Genomic DNA, 24,892 nt, shown 5'->3' with positions numbered 1-24,892 from the left:
GTTTACCTCCGAGATTATTATAAGGTATTGCCCGGTAGGGTTAAGACCGAGATAAAAAAAGCAGAGGGATAATGAACTGAAGGTGGCAAGGGAGGTGAAGACAAACCCCAAGGGATTCTTTCAAATGTATCAAATTAAAACACGAGAAAAGATTGGACCAATACAGTCAGATACCGGCGAGCTAACTGATAACGATGGAGAAATGAGCAATAATCCAAATAAATATTTTTCAACGGTTTTCAACACCGAAAATTTAAACATGATACCCGAGGCAATGACTGTATGCAGAGATAGTGAAGAAAATAGATTAAGTGAGAGAGTAGTGACTAGTAACAATGTTAGTAAGCAAATAGACAAACTAAAGCCAAATAAGTCACTAGGTCCCGATGAGATATTTGCCAGAGTATTAAAGGAATGTAAGGAAGAGCTTAGTATGCCCTTAGCAAATTTGTTAACATGTCCTTAAAACCGGATGTAATACCAGAATCCTGGAGGATAGCGATGTAATACCGATTTTCAAGAAGGGAGATAGATCACTATCCTCTAACTACCGTCCAGTCAGTTTAACATCAATTGTAGGCAAATTACTGGAAGCAATAATTCCAAACTCTATTCAAAATCACCTGGAGAAGCACAAGTTGATCAATGCCTCCCAACATGGCTTCACAAGCGGCGTTCATGTCTAACTAATCTATTAACATTCTTTTCAGCGATTTTCGAATCAGTGGACGAGGGGCACGACTATGATTTGGTATATCTTGACTTAGCAATGCCTTCGACAGTTCCCCACGAAAGACTAATAAGAAAAAGTGGAGGCTCATGGCAATGGAGAAGATATTCTAAAATAGATTAGGACGTAGTTACAGGGAGTGAGCATTAACGGCAGTAAATCTGATTGGAGTAATGTCACTAGTGGAGTACCCCAAGGCTCAGTACTTGGACTATTATTGTTTATTATATGTATAAAAGACATAGATATCGGCGTAGGCAGCAACATGAGTAAATTTGCTGATGACACTAAAATAGGGCGTGTAATTAAATCTGACGAGGACTCCGCAAAACTACAGGAAGATCTAAACAAATTTTTCGAATGGTCTGAAAAATGGCAGATGAAATTCAATGTGGACAAATGTAAAGTACTTAGTCTAGGAGATGTAAACAGAGAAACCAGATACCAGAAGAACAACGATGTTATAGAGAAATCCGAGTGTGAGAAAGATTTAGGGTAATGATAAGTAGGAATCTTAAACCAAGTAAACAATGAGTATTTGCTCGAAACAAGGCAAACAAAGTACTTGGGTTCATACAAAGGAATATTAGTAACAAAACTAGCGAAGTCATCCTAAAACTACTATATCTTGCGCTTGTGAGACCCCACTTGGATTACGCAGTTCAATTCTGGTCATCATACTACAGAATGAATATAGAATACCCAGAAAGAATTCAGAGGAGAATGACGAGACTAATCCCGGGCATTAGGAACCTTGGGTACAGAGACAGGCTAAAGCATCTTAATCTGCACTCCCTCGAGAGACGTAGAGACGTAGAGGGGCGATATAAATGAGGTGTATAAACGGAAGTCAGGGCTAAACAAAGGTACTCAAACTATCCAACCAGGAGCGAACTGTAACAATGGTTTTAAATTTTACAAATTTAGATTCTAGGCGTGAAATAGGTAAATATTCATTTGGAAATAGAGTAGTGGATGAACGAAACAAGTTACCAAACATCATCATTAACTCGAATACGCTGGATAGCTTCAAACATCGGCTGGATGGATATATGAGCAATAGGGGTTGGGTGTAAATTGGACTGCCCAGTATGGGCCAATAGGCCCGCTGCAGTTTCCTCTATTCTTATGTTCTTATTTGGTCATACGTATCTATAAACATCTGTGTTCAGTAGACCAGGTGAAGGATAAGGGGATAAATGATGGAAAAATTAAAAATAATACGGGGTGTTTCATAGGTACTGTAGAGCATCAGAGGAAAATTAATGTTTTTTATATTTTTCTTTTACAGGTGAGGGAACCATAACAAATTAATGAAAAATGGGTCAACAAGGACCAATCAAGTGGCCACCAGGATCTTCGGACCTCGCACCTTTCAATTTCTTCTTTTGGGGTCATCTATGGAGTTCTAAGAGTGAATGTATCAGCAATGGTAACATTGAATGATGAACTGAACAGAACAAAAAAAGGAATGGTAGTACAGTAGTAGGTGTACGTACTGAAAAGTGTATGGAGAGAGAGAACCATGCTAAAGAAGGCAAAGGTGGGCATAAACAGAGGGACTGCTAAACCAACATTATAATATGGGTGTAAAGTAAAGACTTAGATGCAAGAGGAAACAGCAACGTAACCTTTTGAGATCGGCATAAGATTTCCTGCATATCTTTCAAGTTGCAATTTGCAATTTTGCAATGGCAAAATTAAAATAATATTTTTTACTTTTTTATTGCTTGACTTACATCTCAAAAGCCTGAAATTTCCATGTTCTGGAACAAATTATTTAAAATGAGCAGCAGGTACAGTAATTTCTGGGTTGAGTGGGGATATTTCCAACCATATCCCACCTGTGAGCTTTGTTACGATTATTTTTTAACTTGTAATTTTGGGTAGATATACGAGGTCTGTCCAAAAAGAAACCTAACTTTTTAAAAAACAAATTTATTGCTTTACTTACAACTTAATCAGACTTGTCGCCTTCAAAGTACTCCCCTCCACTGTTGATACACTGCTCCCAACGTTTTTTTCCAGTTCTGGAATGCGTTTTGAGGGATGGTGTGCAGGTCTCGTGGCCAATTTTCTTTAATCCCTTCTATCGTTTGAATTCAGCAACCTTTCAAGGTGAATTTCAACTTTTGGAAACAAAAAGAGTCCTCAGGGGCCAAATCCGGAGAGTAGGGCAGCTGGGGGACGATAGTCGTCTCGTGCTTCGCCAAAAAGTCACGGATAAGGAGCGACGCTTGAGCAGGTGCATTGTCATGGTGCAACATCCAGGTCTTGTTTGTCCACACCTCAGGCCTCTTCCTTTGCATTGCCTCCCTCAAATGCTTCAGGACCTCCAAGTAAAACTCTTTATTGACTGTCTGACCACGTGGAACAAACTCATGATGAACGACGCCCTTCCAATAAAAAAAGACGATCAACATCACCTCCACATTTGAGTTACTCTGACGTCCAGATTTGGGATCGTCTTTGGTGGATGTTCTTCCCCTTTTGAAACGCTTGTACCACACGTGACATTGCGTACGACTCAAACAATCCTCCCCATAAGCCTGTTGCAACATTTGAAAAGTCTCCTTAAAAGTTTTCCCAATTTGAAACAGAATTTCACACAAATCCATTGCTCTTCAAGATCCTTCATTGTTCAACTTGGAACAAATCGCCAAGTGCACTAAACACACGTTCACTCTAGCACGTGTAGCTCGATGACTAATTGACGTGGCGTGATGCGGCTAGTGTTAGACTACAGGTCAATGTCACTGCTACACAGCGCTCCCATCGCGAGCACGCTGCGTTGGCCCGCTATTTAAAAAGTTCTGTTTCTTTTTGGACAGACCTTGTATACTGTATATAGTTTTTTTTTATCTAGTTACACACTCATTATTACATCGAGAAAATGCAAATAGAAAAATAAAAAATAAATAAATACAATTCCAGTAATTATCATAGGGTATAAAGTATTTTTAACTCGTAATTGGGGGTAGATATACAGTGTAGTACATAATTTTCTTCACTTTTTTTTTTTTGGTGTTTTACTCGGTTACATACACACACAATTCTACATATGGAAAGTGCAAAAATAATTAAAATAAATAATTATTATAAGGCATAAAGTTTTAAGGCTTTTGACCATGAATCTGTGTGGTAAGTGTGTGGAGGTCGGAGGATGCTGCTGTGTTACTAAGGTATGCATTAGGGGAGACTGTGACTCAGTTTGAACACTAACTTATATAATTTTTGCTTTCTTTAATGTTATTTATATGTTTTTGTTACTGATGTTTAATGCCTACAGTTTAAGGTTTTAATGTTACAGTGTACAGTAAGCCCCCGATAACTTGGCATTTTATAACTTTGAATTTCATATAACTCGGCATGGATATGGTCTTGGAATGTATTAGTATAACTCGGGAAATGCCGAGATATATGAAAATATCTCGGAAAATCTTGACATACCTGGCCACCTGTATCACCTACCATGCATCTGTGTCACCTACCATGCATCTGTGTCACCTACCATGCATCTGTGTCACCTACCATGCCTCTGTGTCACCTATCATGCCTCTGTGTCACCTATCATGCCTGTGTCACCTATCATGCCTGTGTCACCTACCATGCCTCTGTGTCACCTATCATGCCTCTGTGTCACCTACCATGCCCCCAGGTGTCACCCATCATGCCTCTGTGTCACCCACCATGCCTGTTTCACCCATCATGCCCTGTTTCCACCCACCATGCCTCCAGGTGTCGCCCACCATGCCCAGGTCACCCACCATGCATCTGTGCTCACCCCACCATACCTGTGTCACCTACCATACCTGTGTCACCTACATGCCTGAGTCACCTACCATGCATCTGTGTCACCTACCATGCATCTGTGTCACCTACCATGCCTCTGTGTCACCTACCATGCATCTGTGTCACCTACCATGCCTCTGTGTCACCTACCATGCATCTGTGTCACCTACCATGCATCTGTGTCACCTACCATGCATCTGTGTCACCTACCATGCATCTGTGTCACCTGCTATGATGCTTCATTCTTCATCTGCAGTGCTGATAAGTGTTACTTATTTACATTTAGTAATTACAGTTAAAATTACCTTTTGGGGTGAATTAAGTGATCTGAACAAGAGTCTTCACAGGCAATTACAGATGGGTTACTGTACAGTACATTTTGTACATTGGAGGCCTAGTGCTCCAAATTCCGGTAAAAAACCCCATCCAGCAATCCCCAGGTCCCAAGCATGCAGGATAAATGGTCCAATACCTTTATTTACTGTATCATGAAGTTAATTTAAAAAATGCCCAATCTCTACAATTTCAAATGGGCTAAAACTAAGTCAGAAGTATGATCATCATATACTGTAATTAGCCATAAATTACTACAATAATACAGTACTAGCTATCTTTTATGTATAGAAAATGGGAGATTGAATATGAAAACATATATTTTTTGACAGCTGTGGCATTACTACAAGTGTCGTATCTTCAAGTAATGCGATTGTCCCACTCAAAGGGTTAAGTAGCAGAAATGAAATGCTTGAGAGAAATGTGTGTGGTTAAGAGGATGCAGAGAAAGACAAATATTGAAAGAAAACAAGTGTTGAGTAAACTGCTCTGGTATTATAGATGTGCAGTTGGGGTCAAAAGTTCACTTCCACACAAAAAGAGGCAGTATTGACCCCAAATGAGATGAAACAGTCAGGGTAAGTCAGTGTGGAGACTCATTCCTGTGACTCAGTTTCACCACAGTGAGCAAACTTTTGTCCGCTACTGTATAGTAATGAGTAAATAGAAAGTGAAAGATTGGCAAAAAGTTCTTATTATTTTGAGAGAGAGAGAGAGAGATTACAATTGAAGGGGATGGTCAAACCAGGAGGCAGAAATGTACATAAATCTGTGGACAGCAAGATGTAGTGATTTTTGGGCAAGTGGTCTTGTTGATGGGTGATGCTAGGCTGTGTAACGTAACAGGAGTAAACCAGGTGAATATTTAGGGTCTTGTTGTGGAAGATAAATCCCATACCAGAATGCTAAACACAGTATCCATCTATTACAACAGTATGAATGATTGAATGGCAGTAAATACAGGAAGAATAAATGTGTGCATTTGCTCTTGATTTCAGCCATCCTGCATTATAGTGTGGAAAGGTAATTAAAATTATGTTATATTAACATAAAAAAATATTATGTCTTTAAAACTAATAAAAGACAAATATTTACAACATCTTTTCAAAGTCTTAGAGTTCAACTTGATGTTCCATTTCAGTTATTTCATTGATTACATTTTTTTATGACCTTACAATGTCAGACACCCCACATTATAAATACTTTTAAAATTTCACAACTATAAAATCCATCATAATGTCACTGACCTACATACTCCCAAGGTTCCCTACAGCTAGAAAATCAAATGCAATTCAATGAGTAACTTCAGAGGTTCAAATGAGGAAGAATAATGTTTTTAGAACATGTGCGTGCGAGTGTGAGCAGGAGATGATATTAGTGTGTTTATGGGACCTTTAAGATGGTGAGCCCTGGTACAAAAACTTACCTGGGTTGGGGATGATATAAACATTATCTTCCCAATCCACGTGAATTTTGGTATAATACCTAAGGCTCACTTGTAAAGTTCAGTCAATATATAACTAGATATTTCTAGTCACATAGACACACTACTAACATTTCTTGTAAACACATCCTCCAAAAACAGTATTGTACCACATATGAAACCATGAAATAGCTCTTGAAACACCAAATACTAGCAATTAATTAAAGTAAAGCAATTGTCACAAGCCTCAAGTGCCACTTTAAACTAAATTTCATCACCATATTTTGTGAGGAATTTTGTTTCATTTCATATTAAATTTCTGGAGGCTTTTCGAATTTGAGGACTTAATCATGCTGGGTGCCTAAGATTGGAAGAACTGAAACAGCAATATTCTTTTTCTTCATCTCTAGAGAGGGTACATCACTAAAACACTTATGGCAGCAGATGACACAAACCATCATGACTTAACCTAACCTAACCAAACCATCTTGACCTTAAGATAACCAAAGAGAATTAGTTAGATTATGATGGTTTTATTGCCAGCTGCCACATTTGTTTTAGCACCTGAGCCTCTTCAAGGAGGAAATAATACTGCTCAAGAAGATTTGACTATTACTGTACTTAGTAGAGAGAAGCATCACTACAATGACTCAGTGAGAAAATATAAAAAACAATCAAAGAAAAGTGGAAATGAAACATCAGATTGAGGGCAAAATTTATTTACTTTACACTACATATTAAAAAGACTTACAGTAAAAAAAAAGAAAAAAGAGCAAATAACTAGAGGGAAAAAGGAAATTTACAGAGGAAAATACTGAATGAGAGCACCGTAACAAAGTGCATTATGGGAATAACACATGCTGTATTCACTAACAGTAAATTAAAAGCCAAAAGGTATTCATGCTGCCTTTCTCTCCATATAAAAACTAACTGCTAATTCTATTCAAGCTATCCATTTCAAAATAATGGTGCCTTATGTACAGTATATCCAGTCCCAGTAAATACTGATAAAAATATACAGAATAATCATTATATCCCTTCTATTTCTTGATCTATAATATATAAACCGTGCCCCAGCATAGCAAGGTATGGCATGCAGTTTTCACAAATAACACCCATGTCTACTTTTATCCCTGAATTAGCCCTTAAACTGAGGTGTCACTTTAAATAAACTAAAAAAAAATAGTAAAATAAAGAACTAGTTATTATTAAGGTAAAATGATTCACTAGAGTAGAGAAGCAAAAGCAAAAAAGAGATGAAAAAGCAGCACTACAGTACTATATCACAGAGGTGGTGGTAAGGTAACGAGTAACAAATGCTGCTGCATGTGCAGGCTAATACTGACACAAACAATTATCAAATAATGTAATGACTATGGTCAAACACTTACAGAAATGGAGAAATAAATATCATGATTTTAAACTTTGTGGTGGAATGAGACAAAACTTCAATTAGCAAACTTACTTGTTGTACAAGGAGTCGCTGCTAATATAAACCAGCTGAACAGCAAGAATTGTGAAAACAAGTCTAAATAAAAATAATTCCCATCATGTAGCCAGAACACTCAAAAGAAACGGTTGGAGTCTCTGCCAGGGAGAGGTAAGACATTCTCTCACAGCACCCAGTAGAGGCTGGCCACTGCTGAGTCTCAACAGAATAAAAAGAACCAATTGCAAAGATACTACAGGTTGTACCTCTCTAGTCCGGCAACCTCGGGACCTGACCGGTGCCGGACCATGGAAATTTCTGGACCATGGAAATACACCCTTTTCCTGGACAGATAGTGACTTGTGCTTATGCTTAGAAGCACTAGCACCACTTTCTCTGCATCATGGTCTTTTTGAAGACATATTGAAGGGTTAAATGTCGTAATATAGCTTCTCAAATTTCGCGAGTTTTTAATTCAACGTATTTTATTGAAACACAAACAAAAAAACAAAAAAAATTTTGACGGCGGAAACTTGAATTTCGACGGGTTTGAACAGCCCGCCAACGTGCAGACGACGTGCATAATCGTGTAAACAGCGTCATTTCTCTTATGTACAAAAGATTCATTATTGTTTATTACTGAATGTCTTTTTTATTGAATTAATGTTTATGTGTGCAAAATGAGCAATACAATTCATTAATAATACATAGATTATTAAAACACACGAGGAAATGACACAGCATTGTTTTCGTTGATTACAAAACCAGTGACTGACTGGTTCTACATATAAAACTGAAGAAAATAAGACCTTGGTTGTAGCTGTAGTAAAATTAATATGGTTGTTTTAAGTAATGTTATTTAATGTTAATAAATGGAACAATAGAAGTAGCTAACGATAATGGTAAAGAAAAAAGAGAGATCGCGTATGTAAGTGTGCACACGTGAAAACATATCGTCATTACTTTACATAAGAATATGAAAGCAACACTTATTTACTGTTCATATATATTTTAATTAATGTTTCTGAATTTGTTTTTATTGAATTAATGTTTGTGTGTGCAAAATTAACAATACAATTTATTAATAATACGTGGAATATTAAAACACACGAGGAGACGAGACGGCTGCCGGCATTGTTTATGTTAAAGCTTACAAAACCAGTGACTGATTGGTTCTACATATAAAACTGAAGAAAATAAGACCCTGATTGTAGCTGTAGTAAAATTAATGTAAGAAAATTAATATGGTTGTTTGAAGTACCTGTAATGTTATTTAATGTTAATAAATGGAACAATATAAGTAGCTAACCATTAATGGTAAAAAAAAGTGAGACTGCGCGTATGTAAGTGCGCACCATGTGAAAACATATCGTCATTACTCTACATAAGAATATGAAAGCAACACTTATTTACTGCTCATAGATATTGAAGGGTTAAATGTTGTACTCTGTATAGACAAGCAGTGAGAGAGAGAGCAGCCGAACTGCCGGATGTAAACAAACCTTAATTTCCCGCGGCTTTGTTGTTTTTTTTATGGGGATTAGCCCACCCGGGCATAGGTCACTGACCCACATTGGGGCCTGAGGGGCAAAATTTTAATACTCCTGTAATAATAATAATAATTTAGATAAGTAAAAAAAAAGCTGCCTATCTACCTATTGGACAAACTAAAATCGTTCCGGACCACGGGAGTTTCCGGACCCACAGAATGCCGGACTAGAGAGGTACAACCTGTACTATGAATCACTCCGCCAATTCTCCATATAAATCATGGTCAGAGCTGGATCCTTGAGGCTGACTTTACCATTCAACTTTATTCTATTTGTCTATTCATCTTTCTATCTTACTCCATTCCCATTTAAACATGGCTGAATGACTGCACCAAAACTCACAAGAAACAGTATACAAGTATTCACCCAAAACTCATTGCGAGTTAAACAGGATAAATAAAAATTTCAACTGCTTATATACTTCAGTGGAGTAATATAAGTAATCAGTGTACTAACTCAAGAAAAGATAATAGGCAACATCCTGTGAGTAGCTGTTTTCATCATGTGTTGAGCTCTTCTCCTTTCCTACGATAAATGTTCACATCCCTACACATTATAAAAAAAAACTTTGGCAACGAAAAATAGTTTAAATATAGGATCAAGTAAAAAATATACGTATACACTAAGAAACCATGGAAACTTAAAGATATATAGTATCATGAATAAATATAAGTACAGTAACTTTTAATGAATAAAAATATAGAATACTCATTCTTCATGTAATTTGTCACCAAAGGTGCATAGAGTATACCCCTCAGTACTGTTTATATTCGTGATTCGCCACAACACTTACACCATCACGAATTATATCAATACTGTACTTATTAATGTAAATAAATACAAGGCTTTGGTAAAAAGAGGTGTGCTATCTACTCAGCAACACTTTACAAATAAAGAGGAAGACTATTAACCTGGTAGGCGATAGTGAGTAGGTGGGGTCCGAGGACAGCAAGGATGATGCTAATGACAGTAGGAGGATCAGAAGGAGCGGCATCAGCTGGAGAAACACGGAGAGGTTGGACTGCTCGGCATGAGCAGCCTGGTGCTGGGCCCCTCGCTGGGAATTGTAGCTCCGACCGCCAGCCCCCGCTCGCTCCCAACGGCCACCACGGCGCACATACACGTTGCCACCAGGGTAGCCTCCACCAAAGAACATGTTGAAAAGCTCCTCTGCAGTCATGTCACCTGGAAAGAAATGAAAAAGTTAATGATCATAGCAATGTATTCAAATACTAAACAGGAAAATTATTATCTATTATTTTCTTTACAAATTATATTGGTTATCCAAAATTTGCTCTGTATTAGTGCCATGACACAAACATATCTTACATATTTTTACTATGTGTCCTGAATATGGCACAGACAACAATGTTAAACATGAAAAATAAAGTGTGTTATCATCCACTAATACAATACAGTACTGCACAGTACAGTAATATCTACGTTAGCCGCAATCCCTCAAACCCGGAACTCTCCGATAGCCTGAATTGAAATTACTGTACCTCGGAAAATCGTTCCCAAAACCGGAATTTTCCGGAAAATTCCGGCTTTGGGAAAGATTTCCCGTGGGGCACATTTTCCGAAAACTTCTGGGGATGGGGGAATTTTTTCTGGGTCTGATAGATGAAAATCAGGTGCATTTTATGGAAATTCAAAGAAAAATTTTCCGTTACCCGGAAAATTCCAGGGATGAGGGATTTATTCCGGCTTTGAGAGAGTCGTCTCGTTACCCGAAAATCTCTCTTTCCCGGAAGTGCTCTGCACCAATTGTTCCGGCTAATGGGGATATCACTGTACTTGTATCTTGTGTAGTATGAAATGAATCACAATCTGGCAACCATAAAATAAAAAATACTGTATGGCATGGTTGAAACATTGAACCGTACTGTACTGTACAAATAAGTGGTTGTTGCATCAGACTTTATCTAACATACAGGGTATTTACAACAGCTGTCCCAAAGCTGGTTAAACTTGAGCCAGGTTGTGAGTGCTATACTGTAACAGTGGAAGAAACCCGTTCATAAAAAAATTCACACAATATATTTTTCTTTATTAGTTGTAGTTAACTAGTTAATGAAAAAAATAATAATAGAGAAGAAATACTGCAGGATGTTATAAGAAGACTGCACTGTAAGGTGAGATCCATGTTATCAACCGAGAGTAACTTACAGCTTTTCAACAGATGGTCTATGCACAAATCTATATCTACAAGATTTTAACATAATAGTGGTCAATATGAACACCTTTCCAGGCAGTTCATTTCTTAAAATCTTTCTGCTGTTGTGATCTGCTAAACCTTAAGCCATATCTGTAATAGGAGTAAGCAGGACAACTATAATGGGAAACAGTTACTGTATGTATGTGAGACTTGTTTCATTTGTGTAAATCCTTTCTATTACTGTGCAGGGTAAAAGGTATTAAGAGGAAAACAAACTCTGCCTCATACATTCCTCCTCACTGCCTTACCAGACACATTCTCCTGCATATCTTCTCACACATTCCTCCTTTCTGCCTTACCAGACATTTTCCCTCATTCTTCCTTATTGCCTTAACAGACATCCAGAGGTCCCTCGGTTAACAAACAATTCGTTCCAGAAGGTCGTTCGTTAACCGAAACCATTGTTTCAGTGGGATATTGGGTAATTGGTTCCAGCTCGCAGAAAAGTATATACAAAGTAAAGACAAAAATGCATAAAGTCAGAAACACTCCTGAAATTCCCCTAAATCGCCCTTAAATCACTATATATATCATACATATACACTAGAACTCTTAAATCACTACTGTAATGTGATACAGGTGATTAATTTTATCTTTTGTGCAAAATATATGACGTTTATATTCAAATTATTCGCTGTCTTGCAAGGATTTCAGCAATGCAAATTATATTCTCCTAACTTTAGTCTGAGATATTATATAAAATAAACACTTTAAAGCCTAAAGAAAACACAAAACTTTTGTCTGGGAAGGCAGGGGTTGGGAGGGAGGGAGGGAGCCAGCAAGCGTGGGAAGAGGGGGGGAGCCGGAGGTGAGGTGTATTTTGATTGACAGATAGTGTCTGGTGAAGTATAATTTGTTTATTTACTTGACATTTTTGTTTTTAGCTCATAAAATTCATAGAAATTAGCCGGCCCGAATATAATTTACATTGCTGGAATTCTTATAAGATAGTGATTAATTTGAATATAAACAAGCTATAATTTGCATTAGACATACAAATTTTAGATCTAATTTAAGAATTTTATTAGAGAGAGCAAAAATTTTATCTTTTGTGCAAAATATATGACGTTTAATTCAAATTATTCGCCGTCTTGCAAGGAATCCAGCAATGCCAATTATATTCTCCTAACTTTAGTCTAAGATATTATTTATTATTAAACCTGTAAGCCTAGTGCTTTTCCCCAAACGTTTCTCGGGAAGGTGGGGGGTTGGGAGGGAGGGGTGACAGTGACATGTTTGACAGTTGGCTCCTGTGGTGTGAAGTATTTAATTGTTAAATTATGTCCTTTAGATTGAGTTTTTGTTTTTTGCTCATAAAATTTAATAGAAGTGACCAGGGTGAATTTAATTTGCATTGCTGGAATTCTTATAAGATAGTGATTAATTTGGATGTAAACATAGAAGAGATCACTGAATTGGCTGAGTACCTCCTCAGCTTATCAGCTGATGTTCAAAACAAAACGTGATTTTCGTAAGGGTTTCATTAATCAAATCTTTTTTCGTTAACCGAATTGAAGATTCTTATGGAAGGTAATTTGTTAACCAAAATTTCGTTAACCGAGGGACCACTGTATTCTCCCGCATATATTTTCACTCATTCCTCCTAACTGCCTTACCACACATTCTCCCACATGCATTCCATCTTACTGCCTTACAAAACATATTCTTCTATGGTGTCCCTGGGATGGTATTCTATTGGTCCAAAGTACAATTCCCTACAGAGGAGTCAATGTGTGACTGGTATACAGTACTGTCAGTGTAAGCGAGTACTGCTTGCAAAACTATACCCATATCGGCTCACAAAGCTCCACACCATTAGGGAGACATGCAGTAATACTAAAATATGATAAGCTCATACAAAATGTACTGTACTTGATATAAGGAAGGAAATTAATTGTGGTGCTTCCTCAGGTAATGTAGTGCAGATAATTAGCACTTTGTGGTCAGCCTTCTCTAAGGCCCCAGATAGTGGATAGGCAGCAACATTAAACGAAAATATAAAAGAATAAACAACAAATTTACAATATTCCCTTACATAGGAAGCAACAGTTCTCAGGAATTTTTTACTGTCCCGTGGCTGTGTGTGAATATGTTTTGAGGATAAAACCACTATGTGGCGTGAGGTTGGACTGAAACCTGTCACCCTTTAGATACACAAGTTGGGTATACTGCAGGTGGTCACCCTTGTTGTGGCATGCAGCTGCAGCCCCACTAGAACTCAAGGACCTCCCACCTATGTCTTTGTGGTGTCATTTTTGAAGAGAACTGTAGAGGAATATAGTTTCTATATTATTGATCATGCTGAGGCAAATAGGATGTGTCACCATGCAGCACAGGGTGACAAGGAAGGTGAGGGAGTATTAAGGAGACAGTGCACCACAGAAAATGGGGAAGTCAGTTTGGAATTAATGAAGAGGATATTTTTGGGGGGGGGGTCTAAGTTACGCATTACAATATTGTGTCTATGTAGCAATTCAAAGTGAATTGGGTCTAATTTGATGTTGACTGGACCTAATTACTTTACTTATTCAAGGGTAATGGTACAGTATACAGCGCTGTACTAAAGCCTATTTTAACCTGTCCAAGATATGTTACAACAAGTGATCAAACAACTAAAAAACTAACAGCATTGGTTCACCTACATAGTGAGTGATGCTCGGTGGTCAGTAGTACAGTAATCCCTCAAAAGTCCGCACTGGCCAATTGTCAGGACTTTTACCAAATGGGGGTTCTGGGAAGCACTATGCACTAAGCTGCCACCCACTTGCTCCCCAATGACCCTTAAAATTGTATTTTAATGTACAGTAAATATCATGAGTGTTTCCTTTTACATTTTTCCTTTTTGTACATTAATACAATTCATTAAAGAAGAATTGATTTTTATCAAAATATTATCTTATTTATTAATAAAATATATACTGTATTATCTTTACTGGAGATACTGTATAGTAGTCTAACCAGATATGATAAAAGCCTAATGAGAGCTAATAGGTACGAGATGACACTCCACGTGTAAATGTGCTGGACGTGGGGGGGGGGACTGACCGGTGTTGCATATTCATCGATTTGTTTTTATTTATTCTTTATTATATTCTCGTATGATCGGCCTCTTTTGATATATGTTTCATCATTAATAATATTCAGTAAAATATACAATACGTAACCGAAAATATACAATACAGTATAATTTGTAATTTTACTTCAAAATTCAGCTCCTCCCCGACTTCAACCTACTTGACTTACATAACATAAGAACATAAGAAAATAAGGAGTCTGCAATAGGCCAGTTGGCCTGTGCATGGCAGCTCCTGTCGAGAGTTTCCACCACTCTCTATCGTCCATGAATCTATCTAGCCTCCTTTTAAAACTTTCCAGCGTTCCAGCACTTATTACAAAGTTGCTAAGCTTGTTCCACTCATCCACCACCCTATTTGTGAACCAGTTTCTTCCTATCTCCCTCCTAAACCTAAACAACTTAAATCCGTTGCTCCGAGTCCTATCCTGCTTGGAAATTATAAGAACTTTATCTATATCCCCTTTATTGATTCCTTTCACTAACTTAAATACTTCTATCATATCTCCCCGCACTCTTCGTCTTTCTAGGGAATGCAAGTTTAGTTTCTTTAACCTATCTTGATATGGAAGGTTTCTAAGTCCCGGAATAATTTTCGTCATTCTTCGCTGCACCGACTCCAGTGAATTGACATCCATTCTATAATAAGGGCACCAGAACTTACGACCACCCGCACTTACGACCTGCCTCAATCATACCAAATTTTTTTCAAATTACGTATTTTCGAGTCCCAACGTCAGTGATTGCGCTGTGTACTGACAAAATTTTCGTTTGTAATTCACTTTAACATGGCTGGCAAGCTTAAAAGTGAGAGTTGTGGTGCTGAGAAGAAAAAGAGACACCCATTTTAGATTTTCTATGTATTATTTAAGCATTTTGACTTATGACCATTTCGACTTACGACCTGGATTTGGGTCCCTAACCCCGCCGTAAGTCGGGGAGCTGTACTAGAGACCGAGATGAACTGCGGCAGGCAGGTGTGTCTGTGCATGCATGTAACATATGGCTGAAGCAATACACGTTCATCTTCTGCTCTATTCCTGGGAGGATTACCATCAACATTGTTAGAATTATCTTTACCTAAAAATCTTCCTATTTATCTGTGGCTGAGTGTGTGTTGAACTTAAAGCTAACCAATCACAATGCAGCATTATGGACGAGTCCATTCTAAGAGTGGGGGAATAACGTGCTCACTCATGGGTCCGAGAGGAGGAAAGAGGCCAAGGGTTACCCGCTGGTGGGAATTTCAAATGAAATATATTTAAGGGATCGGACTATCCAAAATCCAGGCTTATTGGTTCTGGACTTCCGAGGGTTCACTGCAGTCCTTCTGGGGATTATTTTATGCCTCTCACATCACAACTACATAATTTGATTAAGTTCCCTTTACACTGGCTTATCCATTAATCCTTTTACTAACTTTTTTGCCAACCCATTTGTATTGAAGAATGATAATTATTTTTTTCCCATTACCTTATGATCATGGTTTATGTTACCTAATGATCCTAAAAATAACAACAGAGAGAATGAAAGAACATATGGACTAAGAACAACCTCTTCAAGTCAAAAGAGTTGCAGTATACAATAAAATACCAATTTTATGTATACTGTACTGTAGTTAATTTAATAGAAATACCAATTCTTGAAAATGGAGGTGTTCTGCTACCTACACTTGGTGCTTTTGAAAAGATGGGTTATCTTTGGCCTTCCCCCCTCCCTAGTCACTACTCAATCCACCTGTTGACACCGGCCCAGCTAACATTGCTCTCATGCTTTGATTGTTGTGTTTCATGCCTCAGTGTTAACAATGTCTTTAAAATAAATCAATGGATTGCTTAGCCTCAAGTCCGGTAGTGCAAAATATAGACAAGCTACTCTGACAGTAAGCAAGAAAGTGGAGCTAAAATGTAAACAGTGAAGCAATGACAATGTGTTTGTCAGAGCATCCAGAGAGGGAAAAGAGTCTGTGATGACCGATGATATAAGTAATATCTCCATTAGCTGGAATCCCTCAAACCTGGAACTCTTCGAAAGCCAGAATTGAAATTTTCTCAGAAAATCATTCCCAAAGCTGGAATTTTTCAGAAAATTCCAGCTTAGGGAATGAATTTCCGAGGGGCAAATTTTCCGGAAAGTTTCTAGAAATTTTTCCAATACCCGGAAAATTCACGGGATGGGAGAAATTTTTCCGGGTTCGAGATATGATGTAATGGGCAATCTCTGGAACTTCCAAGAACATTTTTCCGTTACCCGGAAAATTCCGGGATGAGGGATATTTTACAGAGTTTGAGAGTCGTCGTCTCATAACCCGGAAATCTCTCATGCCCAGAAGTGCTCTGCACCAATTGTTCTGGCTAATGAAGATGTCACTGTAGTTGCTTTATCGTACAATATTCAAGGGTTTGACTATTATTATGCACACATTAATAATAAAGGGTTGTAGATCAGCTTTATATTTACAGTTTCTTTATATTTAAGAGCAAGAAATATTTCTATGGTTACATAACTACTATACAGTACTGTACTTCAATTGTTATTCTTGAAAAAAAAAAAAAAAATCTGTTTAATTCATAAATATTATTGCTTATGGGTAGGAGAAATGTAGCCAAAATATTTTACATACTGTACAACATTTTACAGCAAATAAGATGCACTATTTTTCTGAAAAAAAAAGGGCTAAAAAAATCAGCCTGTGTCCAATATGTGAAGTTACAGTCTCCTGTAGACTAATAAATACCCCCAGTTGCTGTCTCCAATAGGCTAAATTCTACCTAGTCCAAATCCAGAATTAAGAATACGTTATAGGTTACTTAAATGCATTATTATTAATTTTAATTACAATAATTAAAAAAAAAATTATTGTAAATATAAAATCTGGACTCATAACTACTGTGCTGATGATGATAACCCAAGATAATTAAAGTCTGTACAACAGGCATCCAACTCTTCAGAGCTAAGCAGTAACCATTTCTGAACTCTTACAAGCATTATTATTACAGTATCTATTAATGTTATACATGCCAAATTATCTTTAAGTCTACACATACTTGATACAAGTGTATATGTACGGATATATTTGTTTTCACATTTGTGTCTGTTAACATTGTTGGAGGCATTGTAGCCAAGTTAGACTCATTACTGTAACCACCAGGCTACCAGGCCTAGCTGTAAGCTATGTTATGGTTATTTTTCAACTCGTAATTTCAGGTAAAAGTGGGGTATGCTATAACGAACGGATCCTACTACGAATATTCCTATAACGAACGGTTTTACCTATAAAATTGAGAATGCTATAACGAACGCAACTCCTACAACGAACGCGGATGAATACGGGACTATTTCGCCTGGCGCATGAATATTGTTGTACCGCGACCCACAACAAGAGCGTCAGGCGCCATCTTTGTCTCATTGTGTAGCCAGTGCACCACTGTTATTGTTGAAATTTCGTCTTTTGATGTGGAAATTCGCATTATTTGTATAACTATTTTGTTATACAAGTATACAATTGTAACAATGAGTCGTCCAAAGCGAGTGAGAAAGCTAATAACCCTTGAAACTAAGAAAGAAATTATAAAGAAACGTGAGAATGGAAGAAGCATTGCGAAACTTAGTGATGAATATGGGATGGCTAAATCGACTATATGTACGATTTTGAAGAATAAAGAGGAGTTAAAAACTGTGCAAGTGGCTAAGGGAATCTTTAGACTTAGCAAAGCAAGGTGTAATGTGATTGAAGAGATGGAAAATTTACTCTTAGTGTGGATAAAGGAGAAAGAAATGGCAGGTGGTAACATTAGTGAAGCTATAATTTGTGAGAAGGCCAGACAATTGTTTGAGGACCTTAAAGCCAAGACTCCCAGTGGAAGTGATAGTGATGTGCCAGTGTTTAGGGGTACCTGCATGCTGAATAATACTAAGGTAAGATAGAGTACCGTATTTTTTACATTTTCCACAGAATTTTTTCAGTGTTAAGCGGTTGTATTTGGGGGCCTGGAACGGATTAATCCTATAATGAACGAATGCTATAACGAACGAGGTTCTGGAACCAATTACGTTCGTTATAGCATACCCCACTGTATACGTAACTTTCTTGTTATTTTTTTTTTTACTAATTTACTTGTAGACACAATCCTACATACATAGTGTGGGAAAAAAAGCAAAAGAAATAATAACAGTATACTCTTGATTTAACGGAATCTGACCCGATTTAGCAGAAGGAATTTTTTCCGCTATTTTTCGTTCGATTTAGTAAACTAGTTCGCTAAATTGAGATTAATTCTGATAATACGCTCACACCTACGGAGACACCTCAGACACATGATATGTACATAGAAACATTATTAATGGCTTACCTTAAATTAGGGGGTTCGGTGTTTGTTTTAAAATTGTTCTATAACTTCCAAACTTTTTCCAATTGATAACCGCACTCTTTTGACTCCCCCCCCCCTCCCTCCCCACCACCATTTCCATTCTGAAACTTCTGAAAGACTTTTGGCATGATGTCTAAGCACAGTAGTTAGTAGTTAGTTGACCGAGAGGTAGCAGTGAACAACACAAGGTTGCAGCAGGACACAAACTAAGAGGATGTAAAAAATCCCATGCGCCAAGCAACGCATTTGGAGCTAAATTTAACAGAATCACACTCGATTTAGTGAACTATTGTACTTCACTAAATTGAACGAAAATAACAAAGTTTGATTGATCGGAAATTAAACGGAAACATGCTTGATTTAATGAACTAACTCACTAAATTGAGCGAAAATAACAGAAAGGAGTGGCTTGAATTACTTCGTTAATTTGAGAAAATACTGTATCATTAGGTCAAACACACAATAAGGGAGAAATATTTCTTCATGTGTTATGAGGAAGGGAAAGTGAGGGATCTCAACTGTTCGGAGCTGTCTCCCATGTGTAGTGAAACTATTGTTTAATTTTGTTGTCCAGCCAAATGGGAATAAATTTTTTTTGTTCTAGCGTAATTATTGGTATTATTTTTAATTATTCCTCACGTTTACCGGTAGTGTATATACCATTAAAAAAAAACTATGGCTACACGAGGAAATTACACACAAGTTTTTTCCTAAACATTCCCTGCTGAAACAGGGTGTGTCTTATATGCCATAAAATTCGGTAAGTATAATTATTGTGTTCTATTTTTATCTGAAGGTACTGTACTATTATAATGTTTCTGCAGTATTTACTCCCATATGACTTGCCATAAAGTATCATGCAAAATAATCAAATTGGAGTTAAATCTTTTCTTATACCAATCCTTGGGGGAAAAATTTATTTAAGGGAATATGCTTGGTCCTGACCTGCAAGTAAAAGCAGTAAGGAATCTACAATGATAAGTTTTAATAATCAATTTCATAAATGAATGAAATGCTTCACTTTATGAGCCAGCTGACTGTCAAGAGACAAACACGAACACTTAATAATTTATAACTAACTAATTAACTATCAGCTGAACATAATTCATCAAATCTTATACAAGAAATATGACAAGTTTCTTGTTCTCCAGAAAAGATAAACAGAATGACAGCAAGACTCTTGAAGGGTATGGCTGGACGGGGCTGCTGACCTGCGCGTGAAAGGGTCATTGATCTGCTTCATGGGCCAGAAGGGGTCAAACTTATCCTTCTGCAAGAGGGCGACCATTATGCAGAGCCAGAAGGCCAGCAACAGCAACAGCACCAATAGCACCAACATTTGCATGTAGTGTATAACCATGCCCATGAACGTCAGCAGCATGGCCTGCTGTCTCGTCTTGGGGGAGCCTGCAATAAAAATAGCACATCGCAGCAGCCCCGCACCAAGCTATAAACCTCACTCCATTTTCAGTTACACTTACCTACTGGCTTCTACAAGTTAACCTCAATGTAAACCTTCACAACCAACCTTTAACCTCAGATGAACCAAAGTGTGTCTGTTGAGCAACTCACAACAACCTTGTCAATAAGCAAAAATTGTCAACAGAAAAAAGTAATCAACTTATACTGTACAACATTCACATACTGTTGGTTCAAAATAATAAAAACACAAATTAACTAAAAAAAAATCTTGCAATGCAAATCTTCACCAAAGAATAATTGTGAATGAAATCAATAAAAAAAAAAACACCTTGCAAAACATTAAATAAACACACACACATATATACATGCTCCCTGACTTTCACCCTCCAGAACTTCAACACAAACCGCAATAAAAAACAAAAACAAAAGAACAAGCATACATCCACAAACATCTGCACTTCCATACACATATTAACTGTCTAGACACACTCTCCTCTCCCAGCACACATGACACACCTCCTCTTCATATCTATTTCTAGTTCTCTCATACATTCAACAAATTCTTCAACTAAGATGTTTGCCCCACACAGACAGACTGTTTGTACACAGTCTTGAATAACTTTCTTTGAGTAAACTCCAACTCTAAAAACCCATGACTGATATACCTGTAGAAGTATTCTACTAGCACTAAATACACGAAAGTCAATCAGTACTGTTAATAAATCTTAACTAAAGCACTGAACAAATAAAAATTAGCATTTTGTTCCAGACACTGCCTGTTTTCACAGGGGTCCTACAGTAAGATAACATCACGGCACAGTGCTGGTTGATGGTCCTGCCACAGGATTTTGAAGGCTTGATGATTCCCTGTCAGTGACAGTAATACTCTTCTCAGTCAATTACTTGAAAAGAAGTGTTTATGTGGTAGCATATGTTTTGTGAAATAGATAGCAAAATGGTATAGTACAGGTTCATTGTTATTTATTTTCAACAGAATAATCTTTTTACACATTACAATATTTCTTTTTCTTTCATAATTACACTGGGTGTGGGCTTTTTTACACCCTACAACAAAAGGGTTAGAAGATAACCAGCCCCTACTGATGGGTGAGCCTCCCCAGGTTACCAACACAACTGTCAGAGGGGAATACCAAATACTGCACATATAAGGAATCTCCTCTACACACGTAGTTCTTTTAAATACAGTACTCCAGTAAATTTTCAGCCAAGGTGTTTATCTCACACACACACACACATATACACATTTACAAACTATCTGTGCACTCATCCTTTGAAAAACATGACGGACTCTCCAACTCCCAGTACACATGATGCATTTAATATGATAATGGTGTACTAGCCACATCAATGTTTACAGAAATTATTGTCTTCTGTATTCCCTGGAGTCACATGTCCATTCCACCATTCCTAACTAATGGTAATTTAGAGTGGATAAAGGCAAATTTCCACTCTGGAGACCTCACCATCACATAGCGTGTGGATGAAATTTTCTGGTACAGTACCATAGAAAAAAGTTTTTTGGGAGAGTGGCGAGTTTGCCCTTCTCCAATTTATTGTCTCATATCAGTTCCTCTCATACACTTCTGTAAATTATTCCACCAAGACATTTAACACACTCAAACACAAACACACAAAATGTAGTCTCTAAATGTATCCTTGCAACTGTATCTTTGGATATACTATACTGTAGTCTATTCAGAGTTCCACTTATTTTATTCATACTGTAATTTACCCAAACATTCATTACACATATAAACCACCCTGGAATCAATAATACAGCACTGTACAGTATCCTGTACTGTATTTGCAAGTTAGGATCAGCTATATATTAAAGAATTCTAGAAACAGCTTGACTCAGTGTAACAAGGGAAATATATCTTCTACCTATTTAATCGTCCCTCTCCCTACCGTATACATTCCACCTCCCTCTTTCCCCTTAATTCAATATTTTCATTAATTTCTCCCCCAATCTCTACATAAGTAGAATACCTAAACTGCTTTTGTAGTAATATGTAACAATCTGTTTTTCACTCATGTTAACAAACTGCAGCATGAGGAATATATTTAAAATGTTGCAACAGGTCTTAAGTTTTCACTGTCTTCACATACTGTACTTTAAATACTGAAAAAACTCAGGGTACAACCACAAACAAGTTTTTTACACCGCATTTTTGACAAGGTACCAAACCCAAATGAGATAACCCAGCACTAGCTATGGGCAGACATGCAGTTTGGATGTTCATTCCAGTAGTTCAATGCCTCAGGGGTGTAAAGGGATTAATGTTCATGACTGTACATCACAAATTCCCTATGAATACCAATGATGGAAAGTTTCAGCAATCCAACTACAAAGAGCAATAGAAAAATCAGTGAAGAAAGCACCAATTACTAATACTACCGAGGGGAAAAATAATCCACTTATATATCTAGAGAGAGAACTGACTTAGCAACTGAAAACCAACATGAACTGGAGAAAAATGGAAGGAGCAAAATAAACAAAAAGCAGCCAGGAGATATGAGACCTGTTTCTCTCCCTGATTAATGAGCATCTGTAAATAACTGGAGCCTTACTCATCTGCCACAGCTTAAGCGTAGAGAAGTTATCCCTCTGCAATGTCTGAAGGCTAATAGAACGTAGCAACAGGAGTATCAGTGCATATATGGAACTCTATCCCCTGCCTACAATTCCCCAAATGGTCCTGGTGATTCATATTCAAGGAAGAAAACCTTTAAAACTTTAATGGGGTGAATAACTAAATGTGATTCCAATGATAAAAACAGTTGTCTATGGTTAAGGAAATGTCTTGTATCTAATAACCATCATTTGTTTCCCTTGTGAACATAACCAATAGTAACTAACGGTCAAGATGACAGCAAGATATACATAAACGGGAAACATGACATGCCTATGCTGCAGAAAGACCTAAAGAAAAGGCAAGAAATTCAAACACTGAACCTATCCAAAGATTGAACAAAGCTGGTCAATTTACAAGTCTTGTCTAACCAGTAGCAGGGAACTAGAGGCATTCATGATGATGTTCCATATATCTTGATTAAAGTTGTTCAGTGTCTTTCCTCTCCATAATATATTCTTACTTTTCTGCTTACTAATCTAATGATATTACAGCCATCATTCACCCTCCTCTGCCTATTTGAACCCACTCTATCCACAACCCCAGTGGCTGTTATTGATACATTCGTACAACACCATTCAATCAAATATATTCCTGTATCTAGGATTTTATTGCTCACTCTTTATGATAGTGAACCTTCCTGTATCTGTCCTCCTCCTTAGGATTCACCACCAGACATAAACAATCTCACCTCCTATAACAAGCAAATTACCTTAAGTGCCACTTGAGCATTGGGCAAAGTCCAGGCGCCTTTATCACAAGTGCACCTGCTTTTGCTACTTCTTAAAGCAGAGATAAACATCAAACACACAACACTCACCTGTTTTTCCTTGAGATGTTGGCTGCAGTGATCTTATCAGAGGTAACGAATAGGGCATTCTCAGCATGCACCAATAGTATAACATCATGAAGGCTATGCACAGGGACACAGTGAAGGCATAATATTAAATACAACAGAAAATAAAACCAGGCATTTACTTTCATATCCGCGAGTGAAGTCGTGATGACTATAAGAGTTTCTGTGTTGACTAGGAGAGTTGGATTCTTCTGGGCCGTAAAGGTCATACTGCTTCTTCTTCTCTGCATCACTCAGTACAGCAAAGGCATTACCTACAGCTGTGAGAGAGAAATCATTTGCCAAGTGTCAAACAAAACCACTGCAACTTTGATTACATTGACACAAATATTTACCCATGACCTCCCTTTATGTGCATTACACAAAGTGTTATGTTGGACTGAAATGTACCGGTAACTTATCGTTGGAGGTGACCTGCATAAGTAAAGGGTGGGCCTGGGATGGTAGTGGAGGCATCCACTCCTGCATCCTGGTATGCAGGCAGATGAAAGGATATGTGGTTTTCTATGGTAATGAATGGGAGAGTAGTATTTGAGTGAATAGTATAGTACATCCATTTCGACAAGTGTTACCATATGGTCCCTTAATTTCACGTTTGTTGCTCTTAAATTGGGGAAAAGTTCACTATTGTGTCATTTACGTCTCACACGTCTGTTGTTTGGACTACTTGCCATGGCAGAGTAATAAGTCAACTTGTTTGCTATTTATACAATTTTATATAGTACAGGTATTATTATTTTATGGTCTATTTTGTTACTGGGGATGAAAATACCAAGTTGATAATATTCATTGTAACTAAACATATAAAGAGATGAACCTAACCAACATCTTCTGTGTACAGTATAGTTATACAGGGTGTCCCATATGTTTCCATACAACGTATCACCAACGCCATTACAAGCATAACTCCAGCTGTGCTTGAACGTGTTCTTCAGCAGAGGAGGACACGCATAGAAGAGTGTTTTCAACAGAATGGTAGTCATGTAGAGCATATTATATAAATAAAAATGGATTTTCATATAAAATTTATTTTTCCTATGTA

The 24,892-nt window shown here is 37.4% G+C and overlaps 1 protein-coding gene across 7 annotated transcripts in view; it reads right to left on the bottom strand.

Annotated features, from left to right (window-relative positions):
• The window catches only part of LOC121858494 (dnaJ homolog subfamily B member 12-like), a 63,464-nt gene that overhangs the window by 12,267 nt on the left and 26,305 nt on the right, over nucleotides 1-24,892 (bottom strand). For all 7 annotated transcript variants that reach the window (XR_006087452.1, XR_006087454.1, XR_006087456.1 and 4 more), the window contains exons 4-5: nucleotides 23,973-24,110; nucleotides 10,169-10,442 (exon numbers count right to left, since the gene is read on the bottom strand). Coding sequence is in view for 1 of the 7 variants with exons in the window: in XM_042354929.1 (XP_042210863.1) it covers nucleotides 10,169-10,442; nucleotides 23,973-24,110 (412 nt within the window). In the remaining 6 variants the exon portion in view is untranslated. The remainder of the gene's footprint in view (nucleotides 1-10,168; nucleotides 10,443-23,972; nucleotides 24,111-24,892) is intronic.

Source organism: Homarus americanus, unplaced genomic scaffold (assembly GCF_018991925.1).
Source record: "Homarus americanus isolate GMGI-L3 unplaced genomic scaffold, GMGI_Hamer_2.0 scaffold32, whole genome shotgun sequence".
NCBI classification, from domain to species: Eukaryota; Metazoa; Arthropoda; class Malacostraca; order Decapoda; family Nephropidae; genus Homarus; species Homarus americanus.
The sequence above is the reverse complement of the archived record's forward strand: the minus strand, read 5'-3'. Positions and strand labels throughout refer to the sequence as shown.